Source organism: Malaclemys terrapin, chromosome 20 (assembly GCF_027887155.1).
Source record: "Malaclemys terrapin pileata isolate rMalTer1 chromosome 20, rMalTer1.hap1, whole genome shotgun sequence".
NCBI classification, from domain to species: domain Eukaryota; kingdom Metazoa; phylum Chordata; order Testudines; family Emydidae; genus Malaclemys; species Malaclemys terrapin.
The window spans coordinates 433,296-453,964 of NC_071524.1; the positions used below are offsets into that span (position 1 = coordinate 433,296).

Below are 20,669 nucleotides of genomic sequence, written 5' to 3' on the forward strand. Positions count from 1 at the left end.
TGGCCTGTGTAATACAGGAGGTCAGACTAGGTGAGCATACTGGCCCTTCCTGGCCTTGGGATTGATGAATCTATGATCCAGGGACAGGGGGTAGGATGCTGGGCTAGAGGGGCCTATGGGTCTAATCCAGGGTGGTACAGATGAGGCAGGATACCAGGGTAGATGGGCCCATGGAGCTGATCCAGGGTAGCAGGGACAGGGTGGAATACCAGGGTAGATGGGCACCGAGAGGATGATGAGGTCTCGCTCACAGTCCCCTCCTCCCACCCCCACCCCCACCCCCCAGCACAGCCACAACAGTTCCCTGTTCTCCATCTCCCTGCGTGACGCCCTGCAGAAGAAAATCAGCATCTTGGAGCATCAGATCCAAGAGAAATTCAACACCAGCGAGCACCACGGCCACGAGGAGCCGCACCACGGCCACGAGGAGCTGCACTGGCACAAGAACAGGGTCCACGGGCCTCATGAGAAGGGTGAGGGGCAGGGGTGCGGGGGTATCGGCAGATGGATAGTTGGTGGGTGTGGGCATCGAAGGATCCAGACTAGAGCTGTGGCTGGATGAATAGGACTCACTGCAGGGATGGACAGGGGGATAACAGAATAGATGGATGGGTGGCATTGTAGCTACAAAGCTAGGTAGTTGCATGGATGGACTTATGTATGGCTGAATTGATAATTGAATGAATGGATGGAATCACTGATGAGCGAAGCTATGGATGGAATGTTGAATGGAGGGATGAAATGGTACATGGATGGATGGATGGAGGAAAGGGATGGACCTATGGATGAAATGGTACATGGATGGATGGATCTATGGATGGATCATTGAATGGATGGATGAAATAGTACCTGGATAGAAGAATGGATGGAGCGTTGAATGGATGGATGAAATGGTACATGGATGGATGGATCATTGAATGGATGGATGAAATGGTACCTGGATAGAAGAATGGATGGAGCGTTGAATGGATGGATGAAATGGTACATGGATAGAAGAATGGATGGAGCGTTGAATGGATGGATGAAATGGTACATGGATGGATGGATCATTGAATGGATGGATGAAATGGTACCTGGATAGAAGAATGGATGGAGCGTTGAATGGAGGGATGAAATGGTACATGGATGGATGGAGCGTTGAATGGAGGGATGAAATGCTACCTGGATAGAAGAATGGATGGAGCATTGAATGGATGGATGAAATGGTACCCGGATTGATGGAGGAAAGGGATGGATCTATGGATGAAATGGTACATGGATGGATGGATCTATGGATGGATGAAATGGTACCTGGATGCATGGATGGAGCATTGGATGGGTGGATGAAATGGTACGTGGCTAGAAGGATGGATGAGGAGATGATGGATGGATCTATGGATGGATGAAATGATACCTGAGGGATGGCTGGCTGAAATGAGGGATGGCTAGTTGAATGAACAGCTGGATGCAATGATGGTTTGATGGCCGTATCAGTGCATGTGGAGATGGCTGACTGGCTACTGGCCAGAATCACATCCCCTTTCCCCTGGGGCTGGTTGTGTCTGGCCGCCCCAGGACTGACCTTGTCCCTCTAGGGCACAAGGTGGAGAAGCCGGACGAGGTTTTCCGTGTGGGCTTCCCCCTTCGCACCAACTACATGTACGTCAAGGTGAAGCGGACGCTGCATCACGAGATCTTCGCTTTCACTGTCTGCCTCTGGCTCAAGTCCAGCTCAGCGCCTGGCGTTGGCACCCCCTTCTCCTACTCCGTGCCTGGCCAGGCCAACGAGCTGGTGCTCATTGAGTGGGGCAACAACCCCATGGAGCTACTCATCAACGACAAGGTGCGGGGCTGGGGACTGCCATGGTCAGCAGAGGATGCGATGCTGCAGGGGGCTCTGTGCTGCGGGGAGCGGGGTGGGGGCCCAGCAGAGGGCGCTGGGCTGCGGGGCAGGGGGGCTCCGATCGTGGGCAAGGTCGGTGGGGGAAGAGGCAAGCACTGCCCTTAACCCTTTCCCCGCCACGCCCCCCCAGGCTGCCACCTTGCCCCTGGCTATCCACGACGCCAAGTGGCACCACATCTGCGTGACCTGGTCGACGCGGGACGGCATCTGGGAGAGCTACCAGGACGGGGTGCGGCGGGGCAGCGGGGAGAACCTGGCCCCCTGGCACCCCATCAAGCCAGGGGGCATCTTCATCCTGGGGCAGGAGCAGGTACGAGCCCCCCCCACACACCCCAGGCTGAGAGCATCTGCTCCAAGGTACCCCCCCCTTCCAGATGGCTAATGCCCTCCCTGGTCTACCCCTGGCCTCTCTGCTCCCCCCCCAGGACACGCTGGGCGGCCGCTTCGACGCCACGCAGGCCTTCATCGGGGAGCTGGCCGACTTCAACGTGTGGAGCCACGTCCTGGCGCCGGGCGAGGTCTACAGGCTGGCCACCTGCGCCGGCCGCGCCCGCGGGGATCTCGTGGCCTGGGCCGAGGGCGCCGTGGAGCTGCACGGGGGCGTGGCCAAGCTGCCCTTCAACGCCTGCCACTGAGCCCTGCACCACAGGGAGGCTGGAGGCCCGGATGCCTGGGTTCTCTCTGGCTCAGGGAAGGGAGCAGGGTCTAGTGGTTAGAGTGGAGGGGAGGGGGGTCTGGGAGCCAGGACTCCTGGGTTCTCTCCGGTTCAGGGAAGGGAGTGGGGTCTAGTGGTTAGAGCAGGGGGGCTGGGAGTCAGGACTCCTGGGTTCTCTTTGGCTCAGGGAGGGGAGTGAGATCTAGTGGTTAAAGCCGGGGGGAGGAGGGGGGCGGGAGCTGGGAGTCAGGACTCCTGGGTTCTCTCCGGCTCTGGGAGGTGGGCAGGGGTGCTGGAAACCAGGACTCCTGGGTTCTATCCCCACTGCTGGGAGGGAGGGCAGTGGGGTCTAGTGCATATGTGTGTGCAAGGTTGGGAGTCAGGACTTCTGGGTTCTCTCTTCAGCTCTGGGAGGGGAGTGGGGTCGAGTGGTTAAAGGGGGTGGGGTGGGGGGGCTGGGAGACCCCCCCCCCCTTCCTCTCTTGTTGTATATATAGCTGTGGCTCTTAGCCTAGGGCTGGGGCGGGCTGTACGTACGCTGTGGCCGATGTCCCGTAGCTCGGCGCTGTTTTACGTAGGATTCGATGCTATTTTTTTCCCTCGGACAGGACAGAATAAACCTGCCAAGGAAGCAGCAGCAGCCCCGGCGCCACCTGTGAGTCAGTGCTTTGTCTGAGCGCGCCAAATACCCAACGCGCCCCACCCCAGAAGTGGCTGCATCCCATCCGTGGGCAAGGGGGCCCCGTGTTCCCTCTAATTTTTTACGTCAATGTGCAGAATGAATTACACAACTCATGTGGCAGGGGTGGGGATGCAGGCTCTGGGGTGGGGCTGGGGATATGGGGCTGAGGCTGTCGGCTCTGGAGTGGGACCAGAGATGAGGGGTTTGGGGTGCAGGCTCTGGGGTGGGGCCAGGGATGAGGGGCTCAGGGCTGGGGTGTGAGGACTCCGCTGGGGGTGTGGGGTTTGGGGTGCAGGAGGCAGCTCCAGGCTGGGGCAGGGAAAGTGTGAGGGCTCAGGCGGGGGGGGGGCAGGCTGTAGGGGGGGGCTAGGGATGAGGAATTTGGGGTGCAGGCTGCCCCAGGGAGAGAGGACTCCCCTCAGCCCTGTCTCACCACAATAGCTTGGGGCCAGGGGAGAGGTGCCTCCCCCGGCCTGCGAGGCCCTTGAGAGCCTGCTGCCCACCCCCGCAGCCTACAGGGAACGTTGGTCCCCGGCTAAAGAGCCCCAGCACCAGGCTGCCGCCGCTGGCTGGAGGCAGTGGGGACAGATGGACGTCAGCTAAGGGCTGAGCAAGGCCCCAGGCCACGGGGTGCTCACATCCTGGGCTGCATCAACCAGCCCCCCGCCCCCCCCCCCAGTTCAGTGTAATAGAACCTAAGAGTCCTGGCTCCCAGCCACCCCCCTGCTGTAGCCACAAGACCCCACTCCCTTCCCAGAGCCAGGCTAGAACCGAAGAGTCTCGGCTTCCAGCTCTAACCCCTGGGACCTACTCCCCTCCCAGAGCCAGGGACAGAACCCAGGAGTCCTGCTTCCTAACCCTCTGCTCTAACCCCTGGGACCCACTCCCCCCCAGAGCAGGGGACAGAACCCAGGAGTCCTGGCTCCCAGCCCCCCTGCTCTATCCACTGGGACCCACTCCCCTCCCAGAGCCAGGGACAGAACCCAGGAGTCCTGCTTCCTAACCCTCTGCTCTAACCACTGGGACCCACTCCCCTCCCCAAGGACAGAACCCAGGAGTCCTGGTTCCTAACCCTCTGCTCTAACCACTGGGACCCACTCCCCTCCTAGAGCCAGGATATGGGACCCACTCCCCTCCTAGAGCTGGGGACAGAACCCAAGAGTCCTGGCTCCCAGCCCCCCTGCTCTAACCACTGGGACCCACTCCCCTCCCAGAGCCCGGGACAGAACCCAGGAGTCCTGGTTCCCAGCCCCAAACAGGGTTTAAGGTGCTGCTGGTTCCAGACCAGTTGGGTGCCCTCTCCGCTAGCTGTCCTGGGTGTTTAACGCCCTGAGTGGATACCCCCCTGATCCACCAGACAGCTGGCACCCCCCTGGTTGTACTCAAGACTGTAGTGTTTTAATTCCATTGAAAGTTGCATCCATTAAATCCTTAAATAATAATTACAAAAACCTGAACCCGCCCTGGAGTCCTGGGGCGGGCACGGGGCTGGCGCCGGTTCCCCTCTGTCCACACCAGCGCCCGGGGTGGGGTGAAATCCCCCTGCGCCGGGAGGAGGCAGCAAGTTCAGGGGTCCCAGGCATGGGAGGAGATGGGTCCCGCTGGCTTGGTCCTGTTGCCACGCGGTTGCTGATGAGCCGGGGGGCTCTCCCAGGCCACCCCGCGATAGCTGAGCCGGAAAGGTGGTGGTGGGGAGGGGCCACAGAGATTGGTCCCGGTGGGGCAGCCCCACATCTGCTCCCGGTGGCGACGGCAGAAGAGTAATCAGAAGGACGAGATTCCACAGCAGGTGAAAGCAAATGGCTTTCGACTTTGGAGGGGGTGCTCCCCATACGCCCCCCGGCTGTAGTGTACGTTCCTAGAGCCCAGGAGGGGTGCATGAAAATGGGGGGGGGGCTCCGGATGGATCCCAAGCTCTAGGACCAATAGCGTGTACTTGGAGGGGGGGGGGGGTCTACCCCCTGTGGGAAGATTTAAAAATTAGCTGGTGAGGGGCAGGCCAGGGGGCTGGCTAAAATCCCCCCTCCCTGGCTGCCCCGAGGAGGGAAGAACTCCCGTTCTCCCTGCTGGCTGCCAGGGGGCACTGCAGAGGGCCAGCTGGCATTGCCGGGGGGGCGGGGCAATGCCACCTGGGAATGCCCTCCCCCCCCCCCATGCCTGGTGCTGCTGGAATTGTGGGGGGGAGGGAGACCCCAAAGGCAGCAGCGCAGCTGCCCCAGTGCACCCTGGGACGCTGCTAGCTCCTGGTGCCCAGCGCCATGGTGGGAGCACAGCATTGTGGGTAAATTCCCAGCCAGCTGGAAGGGGAGGGGAGGGGCCCTTGTCTCAGGGGTTGCCAGGTAAGAGCTTATTGCACCTTGGGGCTGATTAGTGTAGACGGGAGCCTGGTGTCAGCCAGTGAAAATCCAGAGACCCGTGAAGGAAAGTGCTGAGGATATGGAGTCAGGGCCTGGGTCGATCCAGAGTCACTCCTGTTTGCAATGTGGGCAGGGCCGGATTCTAATCTCAGTTCCCCAAAGGTCGATCCAGAGTCACTCCTGTTTGCAATGGAGGCAGGTTTGGATTCTGATCTCTGCTCCCCCAGAGTCAATCTGGAGTCACTCCTGATCAGAATCTGGTGCAAGGTCCTGAGCCGATGGCATGGCAGAGGCCCCAGGCCGCAGCCCCCACAGGCGGGGAGGGGCTTGCTGGCCCACGGTACCCAGTGGCTCCTGGAGAGGGACTGTATCCCAAGTAGTGTGACTGGGAGGATGTCGGAAGACAGATCAGGGTGCACACAGATGCTGGGGGAGGGGAAGTCAATGATGCTCTGTCCATCTGTCTGTCTGTGGCTAGGTCCCCTGGCCCAGGGGGGTGTCAGTTTCAGCGACGCTGAGGGAGGTGGGTTGGGGGGGGCACAGAAAGGCAGCCTGGTGGCTGGCCTGGCTCACGCCTGCTCCTGTTTCTTCTTGACCGAGATGCGCTTCTTGCGAGCGGCCAGCATCTCGTAGAAGGGGTCCACGCTGACAGCAGCCCTGGGGGGAGCGGGAGGTTAGGGGGGCCAGGGGATCTTGCTGCAGCCAAGAGCCCTGGCCTTGGGGCAGTCACCCCCATGGGGGCCCCACGGCCCGTCCACCATTGCTGGGAATGCCCCTGCCCCCCAAATGGGGTGGATCAGACCTCCCTCCCGCCCCCAGCTCCCTAAATCTGTTCTCTCCTTCCCCCTCATGAGCTCGAACCATCCACCCGCAATACCCTGGGAGGGGGCTGGGAGCCAGGACGCCTGGGTTCTATCCCCAGCTCTGGGAAGGGGATGGGGCAGGTGGGGGCGCTCCTCACTTGATGGATTTGATCCACTCGTCCTTCTCCTCCTGCGTGGGGGCCGAGATGCGATAGACCATGTGGTTCCCTTCCACCACTCGCCCGTCGGCCTCCGTCTTGCAGGCCTTGATCAGCTGGCCCTTGTTGTTGGGAATGTAGAGCTCAAAGCAGTTCTGGGGGGGGGGGGGGGAAGAGACAGAATCAGCCACGGGCTTAGGCTGCGTCAATTCCCGCCCCCCCCCCCCCCACCAAGTGACGGGCTCAGGCTCTCAGCAGACTCAGGCTGCGTCGGTCACACCCAGGGCTGATTCCCCCGACCCTGCAGCGATGGGCTCAGGCTCTCGGCAAACTCAGGCAACGTCAAGTCATTTGTGCTCTAAATGAAAGCTCAGAGCTGAGAGCACAATGCTGTGCAGAAGGGTGTAGCCTGAGCTACAAGGGTCAAATGCTGCAGGAATGGATGGAGGAAAGGAGGGGTATGTGGATGGATGCGGGGGGTGCAAGCATGGAGGGAGGGAGAGAGGGAGGGGGGGTGCGCAGATGGAGGGATAGAGGGAAGGTGCGTGGATGGATGGATGGATGGGTGTGTGTGTGTGGATAGATGGAGGAAAGGTGCGTGGATGGATGAATTGATGGAGGGAAGAAAGATGCGTGGATGGATGGATGGAGGGAGGGAGGAAAGGTGCGTGGATGGATGGAGGGAGGGAGGGAGGAAAGGTGCGTGGATGGATGGAGGGAGGGAGGGAGGAAAGATGCGTGGATGGGGGGGGGGGGGGGGGTGAGCAGAGGGATAGACAAGAGGAGGAGGAAGGCCATGAAGGAGAGGATAAGGACAGGCTGAAGAAGGACAGACAAGGCCCACGGTGACCGTCGGGGGCGAGAAGGCCCAGAGGGGTAGGGGCGCTGCCCTCACCGGCTTGCGGGGGTCCTCCACCTCCCGGATGCTTAGGTTCTCCAGTGGGATGATTCCCCGCGGCTCCTTGTCCTGAGTGGGGAACAAAGCCGGAGTCAGGGGAGACGCGGCTCGGCCTGCAGGACTCCCTGCCACTGGCTACGGGGCTAAGTGGGGAGAGCCAGGGAGCCCCAGGCCCAGGAGGGCGAGCGGCAGGACCCCCTGGGTTCCTGCAGGGGCTGTCTGTGGAGCCCAGCCCGACCCCTGAGTGACTGGGGGTAGGGGGCTCACCTAAGGGGCAGGCGATTCCATGACTGACCACTAGGGGGAGCACTTGGGTCCACCTCTGAAGCAGATGGCGCTGGGCAGGCCTGGGGTAGACGGGCCTGGGGGCGGATCTGGGGCTGCTCCGGGGGGCTGGGGGGACTCACCGTGGTGTACTCGAAGTAGTACAGGCAGTTGTCAGTCAGAATGAACCAGCGTCTTTTCCACGTTTTCACGCGCCCGCCTGCAGGGGAAGCAGAGATTGGGGGCTCAGTGATGGGGGCAGCTATTGACCCTGTTGGGCCGGTCCACCCAGGGGCCGCGTGAGAAGAGGACCAGGCCTGCCCCAGGGCATGCTGGGATAGACACGGCACCCTCGCCCGGGCACATGGGGGGGGGTCAATTTCAGGCATAGGACCCCACGCAGCTGCTCCCCCATGGCACTGCCGCAGGGCGGGGTGGGGCCTGACAAACTGGTGTTACTGGCAGAACTCTCCTCCCAGAGCTGGGGAGAGAACCCAGGAGTCCGGGCTTCCTGCCCTAACCACTAGACCCCTATCCCTGGCTCTGGGAGGAGAGTGAACCCAGGAGTCCTGGTTCCTAGCTGCCCCTGCTCTAACCACCAGGTCCCATGGTGGGGGGGTGGGGGAGACCCCGTGTGGCACGACTGTCCCTGAGACAATCCCTGATGCGGGACCTTTAAAACTTTTGTGGAAATTCCGGGGTGCTTCCGGCAACACCCCTTTCCTCAAGGGGCCAGGCCTCCCCTCCCCTCCCCCCCACGTGGCTAGCTCCAATACTCCGGGGGTCTGGCGTCGGGCTCGGGGCACAGCTCTACTGTGTTGATGTGGATTGTGTTGATGTGGATGTAATGGGGCAAGGTGCTATTTGGGTCCCCACCCCCCATTCCAGCAGCGGCTTCCCCCTCCGTTACCTACCTCCTGGGGAGGAACGGTGAGACCCGAGCGCAAGTGGCATCAGCGGCGTGGGGGTGGGGGGGGGCCGTGGGGGGCAGGAGTGGGGAGGGAGGGGAGGAAAACGGGGGAGGGAGAGAAAGAAAGAGGGGAGCGGGGGGAAGAGAAGAGAGAAGAGAGAAAGAGGAAAAATCAGTTATATCAACGTGAGGAGGAAAAACACGGTCAAAATCACACCCCTGCCGCAGGGATCAGCGCGGGGGGAGGGGAGGGAATCTTGGGGAGGGAATATCCTTTTTGCTGCGGGGTGGGGGGGGGGGGGGTGTCACAGAGGTTTGATACACAGAGTGAGGGAGGGGGGTGGCTCTGTCCGGCTTTTCCCTGTGAGCGACCTCACCCATTGTCCTCCATGACCATTCCCTGCCCCAGGGGCTGGGGAGAAGATTAAATAGAACCCAGGAGTCCTGGCACCCGGCATCCACCTCTACCCCTCAGCTCTAACCACTAGCCCCCACTCCTCCCCGCAGAGCCATGATGGAACCCAGGCGTCCTGATTCCCAGCTCCCATCCCGGCTCTTGGGAGCTGATCCCTGCTCACCCCCCGACCCCCAATCTGTGCCTTCCCTAGAGGCAGCAATGGGGTCAGGCCCCAAACAAGGTCAGTACCCACCTCCCTTCCCCATCACCCCCGCACAGATCCCTCCGCCTACCTCCCCCCCAGCGACTTAGGACCCTCCCAGCCTCCTGAACACCCCCACCCAGCTTTCTCCACCTCCCCCCTACCCACCTGTGACCCCAAACCCCAATCCCCCCAAATCCAGCCTGTGTCTCTGACTGAGCTACCGTGGGGTCTGCGTGACCCCCATCCTGATCCCTCATGGCCCCGCTAGTCGGGGGCACCTGCCTCGAAACTAGGGGTGCTGCGAATTGCTGCAAAATGCCTTTGGGGTGGGGGCTCATATTGGGGGGGAGGAGCTCCCCCTGTAGCTGTGTAACCCCGGACGCTCAACCTTGGGGGGGAGGGGCAGTGCCCTCAAAGCCCCTGTGGGGAAGGAATCAGAAGCGGACCCAGGCGAGGCCCAGAGCGCGGGGCAGGGAGAGAAGCAGACAGGGGCCAACTGAAGGCTGGAGGTGGGGGGACGGACCCAGGAGCCGAGCTGAGGCCGGGTGTTGGGGTGGGGGGGCCATGGGGGACCCAGGAGTTCTGGCCAAGGCCAGGGGGGTGTCCCAGGAGCCCTAGCCGAGGGGGGGGGGGGGCACAGACATGGACCCAGGAGCACTAGCCGAGACGGGGGGGGGGGGGGGTCCTAGCTGAGGCCAGGGGGGTAGGGGGATGGACGGACCCAGGCGTCCTAGCCGGGGCTGGGCAGGGGGGAGTTTTCCTGCAGGTGCGGAAGGAAGGTTGGTGCTTTGAGGACACAGTGGGGGGTCGGTGGGACACAGAGAGAGGAGAGTGCAGAGGCATGCAGAGATCGCGGGGGTGGGGATTGGGGGGCATAGGGGTTCGGGGGGTCCCGCTCTCACCTAGCTTGAGCAGCCAGCCCTCCCGGTCCGGGTTGAAGAACGTGTGGGTCAGGTCATTCCCGTCATCCTCCGGGATCTTGAACGGCTCGTTCCGGATGCTGTCGTACAGGTTCTGGAGATGAGGGGCGGAGTCACAACGAGGCCACGCCCCACTCAAGGGGTGGGGTCACAATAAGGCCACGCCCCCAATGACAAGAGTCAGAGACCACAGCCCTTTTCCTGAAGGGTGGAGTCAGACACAAGCCACACCCCCTCCTCACCAGCAGGCCCGACCCATGGGCCCATGGACCCCAGTATCCCGCCCTGCCCCCCAGATCAGACCCCCGCCCTCACCCGCAGCAGCTCCTCGGGCAGGTCGCCTCCGTCGTTGATGCCCCGGTTCATGGTGATGAATCTCTCCACAGTGGGTTTGTCCCGCACGTTGGGGTTGTGGAGACTGGTGTTCAGCATGATGACAGCGAAGGAGAGCACGTAGCAGGTGTCTGGGGTAGGAAGGAAGGGAGGCCGGTAGGAGGAACCCCCCCAATAGACGCCACCCCCATCCCAGAGCCGGGAGAGAACCCAGGGGTCCTGGCTCCCAGCCTCCCCTGCTCTAACCACTAGGCCCCGCTCCCCTCCCCGAGCCGGCGTCCGGGCCCCGTGGTACCTGTGGACTGGAAGACGCCGGGGTTGCAGAGACAGTAACGCTGGGCAAAGGCCTCCATCATGCGGTCGATCTTCTGGGCCTCCCCGGGCAGGCGGAAGCTCCATAGGAACTGCCTGGGGAGACCGGAGGGGGGTGGGGGGGAGAGTAAGTAGGGGCCCCCTGAGCATCCTCCCACCCCCAAACCTTCCCACCCTCCCCCTCCCCCAGCCCCCCCAATCCCACTCTGCCCCCAAACCTTCCCACCCTCCCCCCCCCACATCTCCCTCCTCCAGCCCACCGATCCCCCTCTGCCCCCAAACCTTCCCACCCTCCCCCCGATCCCCATCTGCCCTCCAAACCTTCCCACCCTCCCCCTCCACAACCCCCTCCCCCAGCCCACCGATCCCCCTCTGCCCCCAAACCTTCCCACCCTCCCCCTTCCCCAGCCCCCCCGATCCCCATCTGCCCCCCAAACCTTCCCACCCTCCCCCTCCATATCCCCTTCCCCCAGCCCCCCCATGCCCCCAAACCTTCCCACCCTCCCCTTCCCCCAGCCCCCCCCATGCCCCCAAACCTTCCCACCCTCCACTTCCCCCAGCCCCCCCCATGCCCCCAAACCTTCCCACCCTCCACATCTCTCAGCCCCCCGATCCTCCCTGCCACCCAAACCTTCCCACCCTCCACATCCCTCAGCCCCCCAATTGCCCTCTGCCCCCAAACCTTCCCACTCTCCCCCTCCATATCCCCTCCCCCAGCCCCCGCCTCTGCCACCCAAACCTGCCCACCCGCCACATCTCTCAGCTCCCCGATCTCCCTCTGCCACCCAAACCTTCCCGTCCTCCCCCACCACACCCCCCGCTCACCGCAGTGCCTGCACCAGGTTGAGGTCAGTGAACTCGTGCAGGTCGACGAAGGCATGCAGCACGGCGATGTTGAAGTCCTCCCTGCGGGGGGTGAGGGGTTGGTGGTGTCAGAGCTGAAATACCCCCCCTCCCCATCTGTTTCCCCCCACCCAATCAGACAAAACTTCCAGAGCTCCCCTCCCTATCAGAGCCCAATGGCCGCGCCCCTCCCCACAGCTCCCTCCCCTCTCCCCCAGCTCGCCCCTGATGGCCCCGCCCCCTCCCCCAGGTAGTCCCCGATGGCCCCGTCCCCTCACCTCTCCCCCAGGTAGTCCCCGATGGCCGTCTTGTTGAGCCCCTCCCCCTTGTAGAGGAACCGGGCGATCTCCTCGGGCGTGTTGTGTAGCAGCTCGTTCTCCACCAGGAACTGGATGCCCTGTGCCGAAGACAGAACGGAGTCAGGCACTGGGGACCCGACCGCACCCCGCTCGGCTCCCAGGCCCCTGCCCCAGGCGTCACCTCCCCTTCCACCGGGGAAACTGAGGCACACATAGGGACTGGAGATAGAACCCAGGCGTCCTGGCTCCCAGCCCCCCCTCCCAACTCTAACCACTCGCCCCCACTCCCCTCCCAGAGCTGGGGAGAGAACCCAGGCGTCCTGGCTCCCAGCCCCCTCCCCTCTTACCTTTTTAGGATCCATGTTGAATTTCTTGCGGCCCATCCCTATCTTCCGGTTCCTCTGAAGGGTTTTGCTGCGGGTGGGATGGAGAAAAACCTCAAGATTCAGCACTGGGAACAGCCCCAACAGCATCCAAGCCTATGGTGGGGCAGGGGCTGGGTATACGGGGACCCCTCACCCAGCGCTGGGGAATGGCCCCTCTGGGGATCAGCACGTTCGTTACCTGCCCTCATTTGCCTCCAGACCCTCCACCTCGTTCATGGCCTCGCTCAGCTCATCCCGCAGCCGCTGGATTTCCACCAGCAGCTCTTGTTTCCGCCGCCGGATGTTCTCCAGCTCCAGCCGCTCCTCGGGGGTCAGGTCCGGGGGCACTAGGATGGAGACCAGAGGTTAGCCTGACGCAGGAAACCCCTGCTCCAGGAGCGAGGGAGGAAGTGGGGCGCATGTGAGTGTTTCTTGACTTTCGGGTGACACCTGCAGGGGGAGGTGGGCACAGGGGCTGTTTGTACAGGGATCCCCTGCCCAGTGCAGAGACGCAGCTGCCATAAGGGGCAGATGGGGGGCATGGCCAGGGTGCCCTGCACTGTAGCTATGTCCTGCCCCTGCAGGGCCCATAGGGTTAGACCACCGCAAAATCTGTGCACGTTCCAGGCCTTAGCCGTGGCATGAAACTGGGAGCTTGGGTTCGGTTGCCTGCCGATGCGACATCCCAGGGCTTTCCGGCTCAGTCCTATTGTTTATTTGCAGTGCAGGACCACGGCACCAGGGACTGTACGTGGGTATGTATTATTTGGATCCTGTCGGCCCCTGGGAGACCCAGTGCCGGGTCAGGCCCCACGGCGCCAGGGGCTGTACGTGGGTATGTATTATTTGGATCCTGTCGACATAGTGTACTTAGATTTCCAGAAAGCCTTTGACAAGGTCCCTTGGGATAAAAGGGAAGGTCCTTTCATGGATTGAGAACTGGTTAAAAGACAGGGAACAAAGGATAGGAATTAATGGTAAATTCTCAGAATGGAGAGGGGTAACTAGTGGTGTTCCCCAAAGGTCAGTCCTTGGACCAATCCTATTCAACTTATTCATAAATGATCTGGAGAAAGGGGTAAACAGTGAGGTGGCAAAGTTTCCAGACAATACTAAACTGCTCAAGATAGTTAAGAGCAAAGCAGACTGTGACGAACTTCAAAAAGATCTCACAAAACTGAGTGATTGGTCAACAAAATGGCAAATGAAATTTAATGTGGATAAATGTAAAGAAATGCACACTGGAAAAAATAACCCCAACTATACATACAATATGATGGGGGCTAATTTAGCTACAACAAGTCAGGAAAAAGATCTTGGAGTCATCGTGGATAGTTCTCTGAAGACATCCACGCAGTGTGTAGAGGCAGTCAAAAAAGCAAACAGGATGTTAGGAATCATTAAAAAGGGGATAGAGAATAAGACTGAGAATATATTATTGCCCTTATATAAATCGATGGTACTCCCTCATCTCGAATACTGCGTACAGATGTGGTCTCTTCATCTCAAAAAAGATACACTGGCATTAGAAAAGGTTCAGAGAAGGGCAACTAAAATGATTAGGGGTTTGGAACGGGTCCCATATGAGGAGAGATTAAAGAGGCTAGGACTCTTCAGCTTGGAAAAGAGGAGACTAAGGGGGGATATGATAGAGGTCTATAAAATCATGAGTGATGTGGAGAAAGTGGATAAGCAAAAGTTATTTACTTATTCCCATAATACAAGAACTAGGAGTCACCAAATGAAATTAATGGGCAGCAGGTTTAAAACAAATACAACGAAGTTCTTCACACAGCCCACAGTCAACTTGTGGAACTCCTTGCCTGAGGAGGCGGTGAAGGCTAGGACTATAACAGCGTTTAAAAGAGAACTGGATAAATTCATGGTGGTTAAGTCCATTAATGGCTATTAGCCAGGACGGGTAAGGAATGGTGTCCCTAGCCTCTGTCTGTCAGAGGATGGAGATGCATGGCAGGAGAGAGATCACTTGATCATTGCCTGTTAGGTCCACTCCCTCTGGGGCACCTGGCATTGGCCACTGTCGGTAGACAGGATACTGGGCTAGATGGACCTTTGGTCTGACCCGGTACGGCCGTTCTTATGACCCCTGGGAGACCCAGCCCCAGGTAAGGCCCCACGGCGCCAGGGGCTGAACACAGGTATGTATTATTTGCATCCTGTCGGTCCCTAGGAGACCCAGCCCTGGCTCAGGCCCCAAGGCGCTAGGGGCTGTACGTGGGTATGTATTATTTGGATCCTGTCGGTCCCTAGGAAACCCAGTCCCGGGTCCGGGGGCGCCAGGGGCTGTACAAACACAGAACAAAGCTCCCTGCCCCCAGGCGCTTCCAATTCATAAACGCTGCGGACAATGCGGGGGGCGGGCGAAGGACAATGCCAGGGGGCGGGGCAGGGAGTCAATGGAGAGGTGTGGGTGGGTGGGGGGTAGGGGAAACCATGGTAATGGTTCAGTCCAACAGCACCCTCCCCTTAGGGGAATAAATGGTTCAGCCCAACCCTTTCCTCCCACCCTCTCCCAAGAAGGGATCCCACTCTCCATTATGGGAAGCAATAGTACAACCCAACTCCCCCATACGCAAGAGAATGGTATAGCCCAAACACCCCAATAAAGGAAGGAATGGTTGAGCCCAATCCCCCCCCCCACTCCCTCTAATGGCACAACCGAACCCTCTCCTGATTCCCCCTCTGGGAGGGAATGGTTGAGCCCAACCCCCTCCACAATCCCTCCCTAAGGGAGCTCACTCTCCATTATAGGAAGCAATGGTACATCCCACGCCCCATAAAAAAAAAAGAATGGTACAGCCCAACCCTACACCATAAGGGGGCAATCTACTCATTCGGGGTGGGAATGGTTCAGACCAGCCTCCCCCATTAACGGGAGGAATGGTACAGCCCTGCCACCTCCCCATCAGCAAGAGAATGGTGCAGCCCAAACACCCCCCAAAAGGAGGGAATGGTTCAGTTCAGCCCAACCCAGCCCCGCCCCCCCCGGCAGCCAGCACTGAATGGGCGGGGCCCCGCAATAGTACGGTCGGCCCCCTAGAGTGGTACAGTCCCAGGCCCCTACCATAGACTCCGTCCTCCATGGCGCCCGCACCGGCCGCCGGGGCTGCTCCGGCCCCTGGGCTCGTCCCTTCTGTCCTGCCGCGGCGGCGGCTGCTTCCTCCTCCCGCAGCCGCCCGGCCCGGCACTGAGGGGAACGTCCCGCCTCCTTCCCCAGAACCAACCAATGGGAGAGCAGAATGCCCAAAAAACCGACCCCTTCCCGCTGGGGACAACCAATGGGAGGAGGCGACTCCCGTCTGAACCCGTCAGTTTGTAAGAATGATGGAGAGAGAAACCAATGGGCGTCAGAGGTTTGCTTAAACTCCGCCCCGCTGCTGAGATTGAGCTCTAGGTCGACCAATGAAGACCCCGCAATGGGTTCAACAGCCTGCCATACTAGTTATTGACATTCAGACTGGCCAATCAGTGCCTAAGAATCTAACACACGCTCCTCCTTGATTAGATCGACAGCTCAAGCAGCGAATGGGAGTCCGAATAGTCTTAAATCACACTTTGGTCGTCAATCACTATAAATGATAGACAAGCCAGCCAATAGGAGACCGAACCTGCCATTCACTGCGCTCCGCCCCTAACTGTGCCCAGAGGACGGACTTGAAAGAGAACAGGCTGTTGCCAAGGGCCTAGTGGGGCCTTGTCCGTTGCTAAGGGCCTATCGCTATGGATAATTAATCAGCCCATCGTGAATATTAATGAGACCCTTATTAATATTCAGCCCACAGGTGGCATGGGCCCTGCCCCCCCCCCCGGTCAATCCAGGGGGCCCGTCACCAGGGCAACCAGACAGAGACAGACAGACCGACCAATCAACACCCCCATAGCCAGCCCCATAACCACCCCCCTCCTCCACCCCGTCTGCCCCACAGATACCCCCCAGCCACCCCTCCCTCCTCCACCCCATAGACAGCCCCATAACCACCCCCCTCCTCCACCCCGTCTGCCCCACAGATACCCCCCAGCCACCCCTCCCTCCTCCACCCCATAGACAGCCCCATAACCCCCCCTCCTCCACCCCGTCTGTCCCATAGCCACCCCCATAGTCACCCCCTCCCTCCTCCACCCCGTCTGCCCCACAGATACCCCCCAGCCACCCGTCCCTCCTCCGCCCCATAGACAGCCCCATAGCCACCCCTCCTCCACCCCCTCTGTCCCATAGCCACCCCCATAGTCACCCCCTCCCTCCTCCACCCCGTCTGCCCCACAGATACCCCCCCAGCCACCCGTCCCTCCTCCGCCCCATAGACAGCCCCATAGCCACCCCCTCCTCCACCCCCTCTGTCCCATAGGCACCCCCATAGCCACCCCCTCCCTCCTCCACCCCGTCTGCCCCACAGATACCCCCCAGCCACCCCTCCCTCCTCCGCCCCATAGACAGCCCCATAACCACCCCCTCCCTCCTCCACCCCCTCTGTCCCATAGCCACCCCCTCCTTCCTCCACCTCCTCCACCCCATAGACCACGCCACAGAAACCCCCTCCCTTCTCCACACCATAGCCACCCCTCCCTCCTCCACCCCCTCTGTCCCATAGCCACCCCCATAGCCACCCCCTCCCTCCTCCACCCCGTCTGCCCCACAGATACCCCCCAGCCACCCGTCCCTCCTCCGCCCCATAGACAGCCCCATAACCACCCCCTCCCTCCTCCACCCCCTCTGTCCCATAGCCACTCCCATAACCACCCCTGTAGACACCCCTCCCTCCTCCACCCCATAGACCACGCCACAGACACCCCCTCCCTTCTCCACACCATAGACACCACCTCCTCCACCCCCTCTCTCCATAGACACCCCCATGGTCACCACCTCCCTCTTCCACCCCATCTTTCCCATAGACACCCCCAGAGAAAACCCTATAGACACCCCTCCCTCCTCTGCTCCATAGACACCCCCTCCCTCCTCCACCTCATAGACAGCCCCATAGACACTCCCTCCTCCAACCTCTCTGCCCCATAGACACCCCCATGGCCTCCCCAATACCCACCCCCATAGACAGCCCTGCCATGTGCCCATGAAGCCACCAGGGTTTGGGAGTGAAGGGCACCGGCTGGGCTGGGGGGTGAGGCTAGCGGGAAGCTGTGGGTCGGGATTGAGGGGCACTGTCAGGGCTGGGGGTGGACTAGCGGGGGGCTGTGGATTGGGAGTGAGGGGCACCGGCAGAGCTGGAGGGAGGGGCTGGGGGAGCTGCGGGTCGGGAGGGAGGGGCACTGGCAGGGCTGGGGGGGCTGCGGGTCGGGAGTGAGGAGCACTGGCAGGGCTGGAGGGAGGGGCTGGGGGGGCTGCGGGTCGGGAGTGAGGGGCACCGGCAGGGCTCGAGGGAGGGGCTGGGGGGGCTGCGGGTCGGGAGTGAGGGGCACTGGCAGGGCTGGGGGGTGGGGCTAGTGGGGGGCTGCCGGTCAGGATAGAGGGGCACAGGCAGGGGCAGCTGGCAGTGTCTGGCTGGCACCCTGTGCCCCCATTGCCCTGCCAAACCCCGTGTCCCTGATGACGAGGGAAGGACCAGGCTGGATGCCCAGGGATGGAATTAGCCGCTGGGGCGGGGTGGGGGGGAGCTGGGCCAGCGGGGTCCTGCTGAGGGAACAGCTGGCCATGTCTCCCCCCTTTCCCCCCCCGCTAATCCCCATCTCTAATTTCCTGCCCTTGGGCTCAGGATGGTGGGGGAGGGGGGAAGGGCTGGATTTGGACCTGGCCCCCCCTCCCTGGGGTCACCCCTTGGTGCGGGAAGAGCCTGATCAGACAGCGCCACCCCTCCCCCCATCCCGGCCAACCCCCCATCCCATGACCCAAGATTAGGGGCACTTGAGGGGTTATTCTGGGCCTCCCCCTTATCGTCCAAACAAGGTGTGAGAGAGACGCTGCGGCAGCGCCAGGCCGTGAGCGCGTCAGGGGCTGGAGTGGGTGCTGAGCACCGAGGTCCCCACACCCTGCCCCATGACAGCCTGGGCTGCAGGAGGGGGGCCTGCGGGGGGGAGGAGCCGGGCTGGGCGGCGTTAGTAGGGTGCACTCTCCCTGGCCCTGGCTGTGGTTCAGGGGCCGGGATTAGTGATAGAAACTGTCAGATTTATCCGAGCTCTCAGCCCTCCTGCAGCTCTCCCCAAACCCTCCGTCATCGCTCTATCATCCCTGCATCCCTCCATCCCACCCTGCATCCCTCCATCATTCTCCCTCCCTCCCTCCATCATCCCTGCATCCCTCCATCATCACTCCTCCATCCAACTCTCCCCAAACCCTCCGTCATCCCTCTATCATCCCTCCCTCCATCCCTCCATCATCCCTGCATCCCTCCATCATCCTCCTTCCCTCCCTCCATCATCCCTGCATCCCTCCATCCCACCCTGCATCCCTCCATCCTCCTCCTTCCCTCCCTCCATCATCGCTGCATCCCTCCATCCCACCCTGCATCCCTCCATCATCCTCCCTCCCTCCCTCCATCATCCCTGCATCCCTCCATCATCCCTCCATGCATCTATCATTCCTCCTCCATCCAGCTCTCCCCAAACCCTCCGTCATCCCTCTATCATCCCTCCCTCCCTTCCTCCATCCCTCCATCATCCCTGCATCCCTCCATCCCACCCTGCATCCCTCCATCATCCTCCCTCCCTCCCTCCCTCCATCATCCCTGCATCCCTCCATTCATCTATCATCCCTCCTCCATCCAGCTCTCCCCAAACCCTCCGTCATCCCTCTATCATCCCTCCCTCCCTTCCTCCATCCCTCCATCATCCCTGCATCCCTCCATCCCACCCTGCATCCCTCCATCATCCTCCCTCCCTCCTTCCATCATCCCTGCATCCCTCCATCCATCATCTCTCCTCCATCCAGCTCTCCCTAAACCCTCCGTCATCCCTCCCTCCCTTCCTCCATCCCTCCATCAACCCTGCATCACTCCATCCCACCCTGCATCCCTCCATCATCCTCCCTCCCTCCCTCCATCATCCCTGCATCCCTCCATCATCCCTCCATGCATCTATCATCCCTCCTCCATCCAGCTCTCCCCAAACCCTCCGTCATCCCTCTATCATCCCTCCCTTCCCTCCATCATCCCTGCATCCCTCCATCATCCCTCCATCCATCTATCATCCCTCCTCCATCCAGCTCTCCTCAAACCCTCTGTCATCCCTCTATCATCCCTCCCTTCCCTCCATCATCCCTGCATCCCTCCATCATCCCTCCATCCATCTATCATCCCTGCTCCATCCAGCTCTCCTCAAACCCTTCATCATCCCTCCCTCCCTTCCTTCCCTCCTCCCTCCCTCCATCATCCCTGCATCCCTCCATCCCACCCTGCATCCCTCCATCATCCTCCCTCCCTCCCTCCCTCCATCATCCCTGCATCCCTCCATCCCACCCTGCATCCCTCCATCATCCATCCATCCCTCCATCATCCCTAAATCTCTCCCTCCATCCCTCTATAATCCCTCCTTCATCCAGCTCTCCTCAAACCTTCCATCACCCCCCCCCACTCTCCCCCGGGAATCTCTCTCTAGTTCTAGGAAATGGATTCTGCTGCTGGTTATTTTGGGCATCTGAGCCCTGGCCAGGAACCACCTGTACAGACCCCGCCTGCCCGCTGCAGGGCTGGGGAGAGAGGGGTCCCTGGGGGGGATTTTTTTTGGGGGGCAGCGTTAGCTGATGGGGTGGGGAGGGTCGGGGGGGGCAGTGACACCCACCAAACCCCGTTCACCACCCAATAATCAGAAGGAGCCGATTTCCCTCTCCAAATCCTCTTTATTTCTGTGCCATCAGGCATTGCTTTGGGGCCATTTGAGGGGGACAGACGGACGCACGGACAGACAGGTGGAGTCAGGATCTGCCCAGTCAAGCTGGGTCTGCTCCTTCCATCCCAGCCCCACAACCAGCCCCCAACAACTGCCCCCCATTCCCCCAGGAATGGACCTCCCCCAACAACCACCCCCTGGGAACTGACCTCCCCACGCCCCCAGGAATGGACCTTCCCAAAACCCAGCCCCCCAGGAACTGCCCCCTAACACCGAGCCCCCCAGGAACAGCCCCCAGCCCCCCAGGAATTGACCGCCCCAAAACCCAGCCCCCAGGAACAGCCCCCCAGCCCCCCAGGAATTGACCCCCCCAAAACCCAGACCCCAGGAACAGCCCCCTAACAACCAGCCCCCCAGGAACAGCCCCAAGCCCCCAGGAATGGACCCCCCAAAACCCAGCCCACAGGAACTGCCCCCCAACACCCAGCCCCCAGGAATTGACCCCCCCAAAACCCAGCCCCCCAGAAACTGCCTCCCTACCCTCCCAAGAACTGACGCCCTCAACAACCAGCCCCCCCGAAACTTCCTCCCT

At 61.1% G+C, this 20,669-nt stretch overlaps 2 protein-coding genes across 2 annotated transcripts; one reads left to right on the forward strand and one right to left on the reverse strand.

Annotated features, from left to right (window-relative positions):
- The first annotated feature begins 402 nt into the window (after positions 1–402).
- Positions 403–2,517, forward strand: LOC128826302 (neuronal pentraxin-1-like). Its single transcript, XM_054009549.1, has 4 exons — positions 403–473; positions 1,575–1,822; positions 2,013–2,192; positions 2,308–2,517. Exons 2-4 carry the CDS (start codon positions 1,637–1,639, stop codon positions 2,515–2,517), a joined length of 576 nt encoding a protein of 191 aa, XP_053865524.1. The 5' UTR covers positions 403–473; positions 1,575–1,636.
- Positions 2,518–4,592: 2,075 nt separating this feature from the next.
- Positions 4,593–15,482, reverse strand: CYTH2 (cytohesin 2). Its single transcript, XM_054010164.1, has 12 exons — positions 15,369–15,482; positions 12,483–12,630; positions 12,266–12,332; positions 11,898–12,016; positions 11,602–11,682; positions 10,760–10,872; positions 10,447–10,595; positions 10,114–10,225; positions 7,843–7,919; positions 7,433–7,504; positions 6,538–6,692; positions 4,593–6,233 (listed from the first exon to the last, which is right to left on the reverse strand). The coding sequence occupies exons 1-12, from the start codon at positions 15,385–15,387 to the stop codon at positions 6,146–6,148; spliced, it is 1,200 nt and encodes a 399-aa protein (XP_053866139.1). The 5' UTR covers positions 15,388–15,482; the 3' UTR covers positions 4,593–6,145.
- Between the last annotated feature and the right edge of the window lie 5,187 nt (positions 15,483–20,669).

Coding starts and splice junctions, on each gene's coding strand:
- LOC128826302 (XM_054009549.1), top strand. CDS start 1,637: ATGTACGTCAAGGTGAAGCGGACGCTGCATCACGAGATCTTCGCTTTC. Junction 1,823..2,012: donor AGCTACTCATCAACGACAAG/GTGCGGGGCTGG, acceptor ACGCCCCCCCAG/GCTGCCACCTTGCCCCTGGC. Junction 2,193..2,307: donor TCATCCTGGGGCAGGAGCAG/GTACGAGCCCCC, acceptor CTCCCCCCCCAG/GACACGCTGGGCGGCCGCTT.
- CYTH2 (XM_054010164.1), bottom strand. Junction 12,017..12,265: donor TCAACATGGATCCTAAAAAG/GTAAGAGGGGAG, acceptor TCTTCGGCACAG/GGCATCCAGTTCCTGGTGGA. Junction 6,693..7,432: donor TGGAGGACCCCCGCAAGCCG/GTGAGGGCAGCG, acceptor CCCCCCCCCCAG/AACTGCTTTGAGCTCTACAT.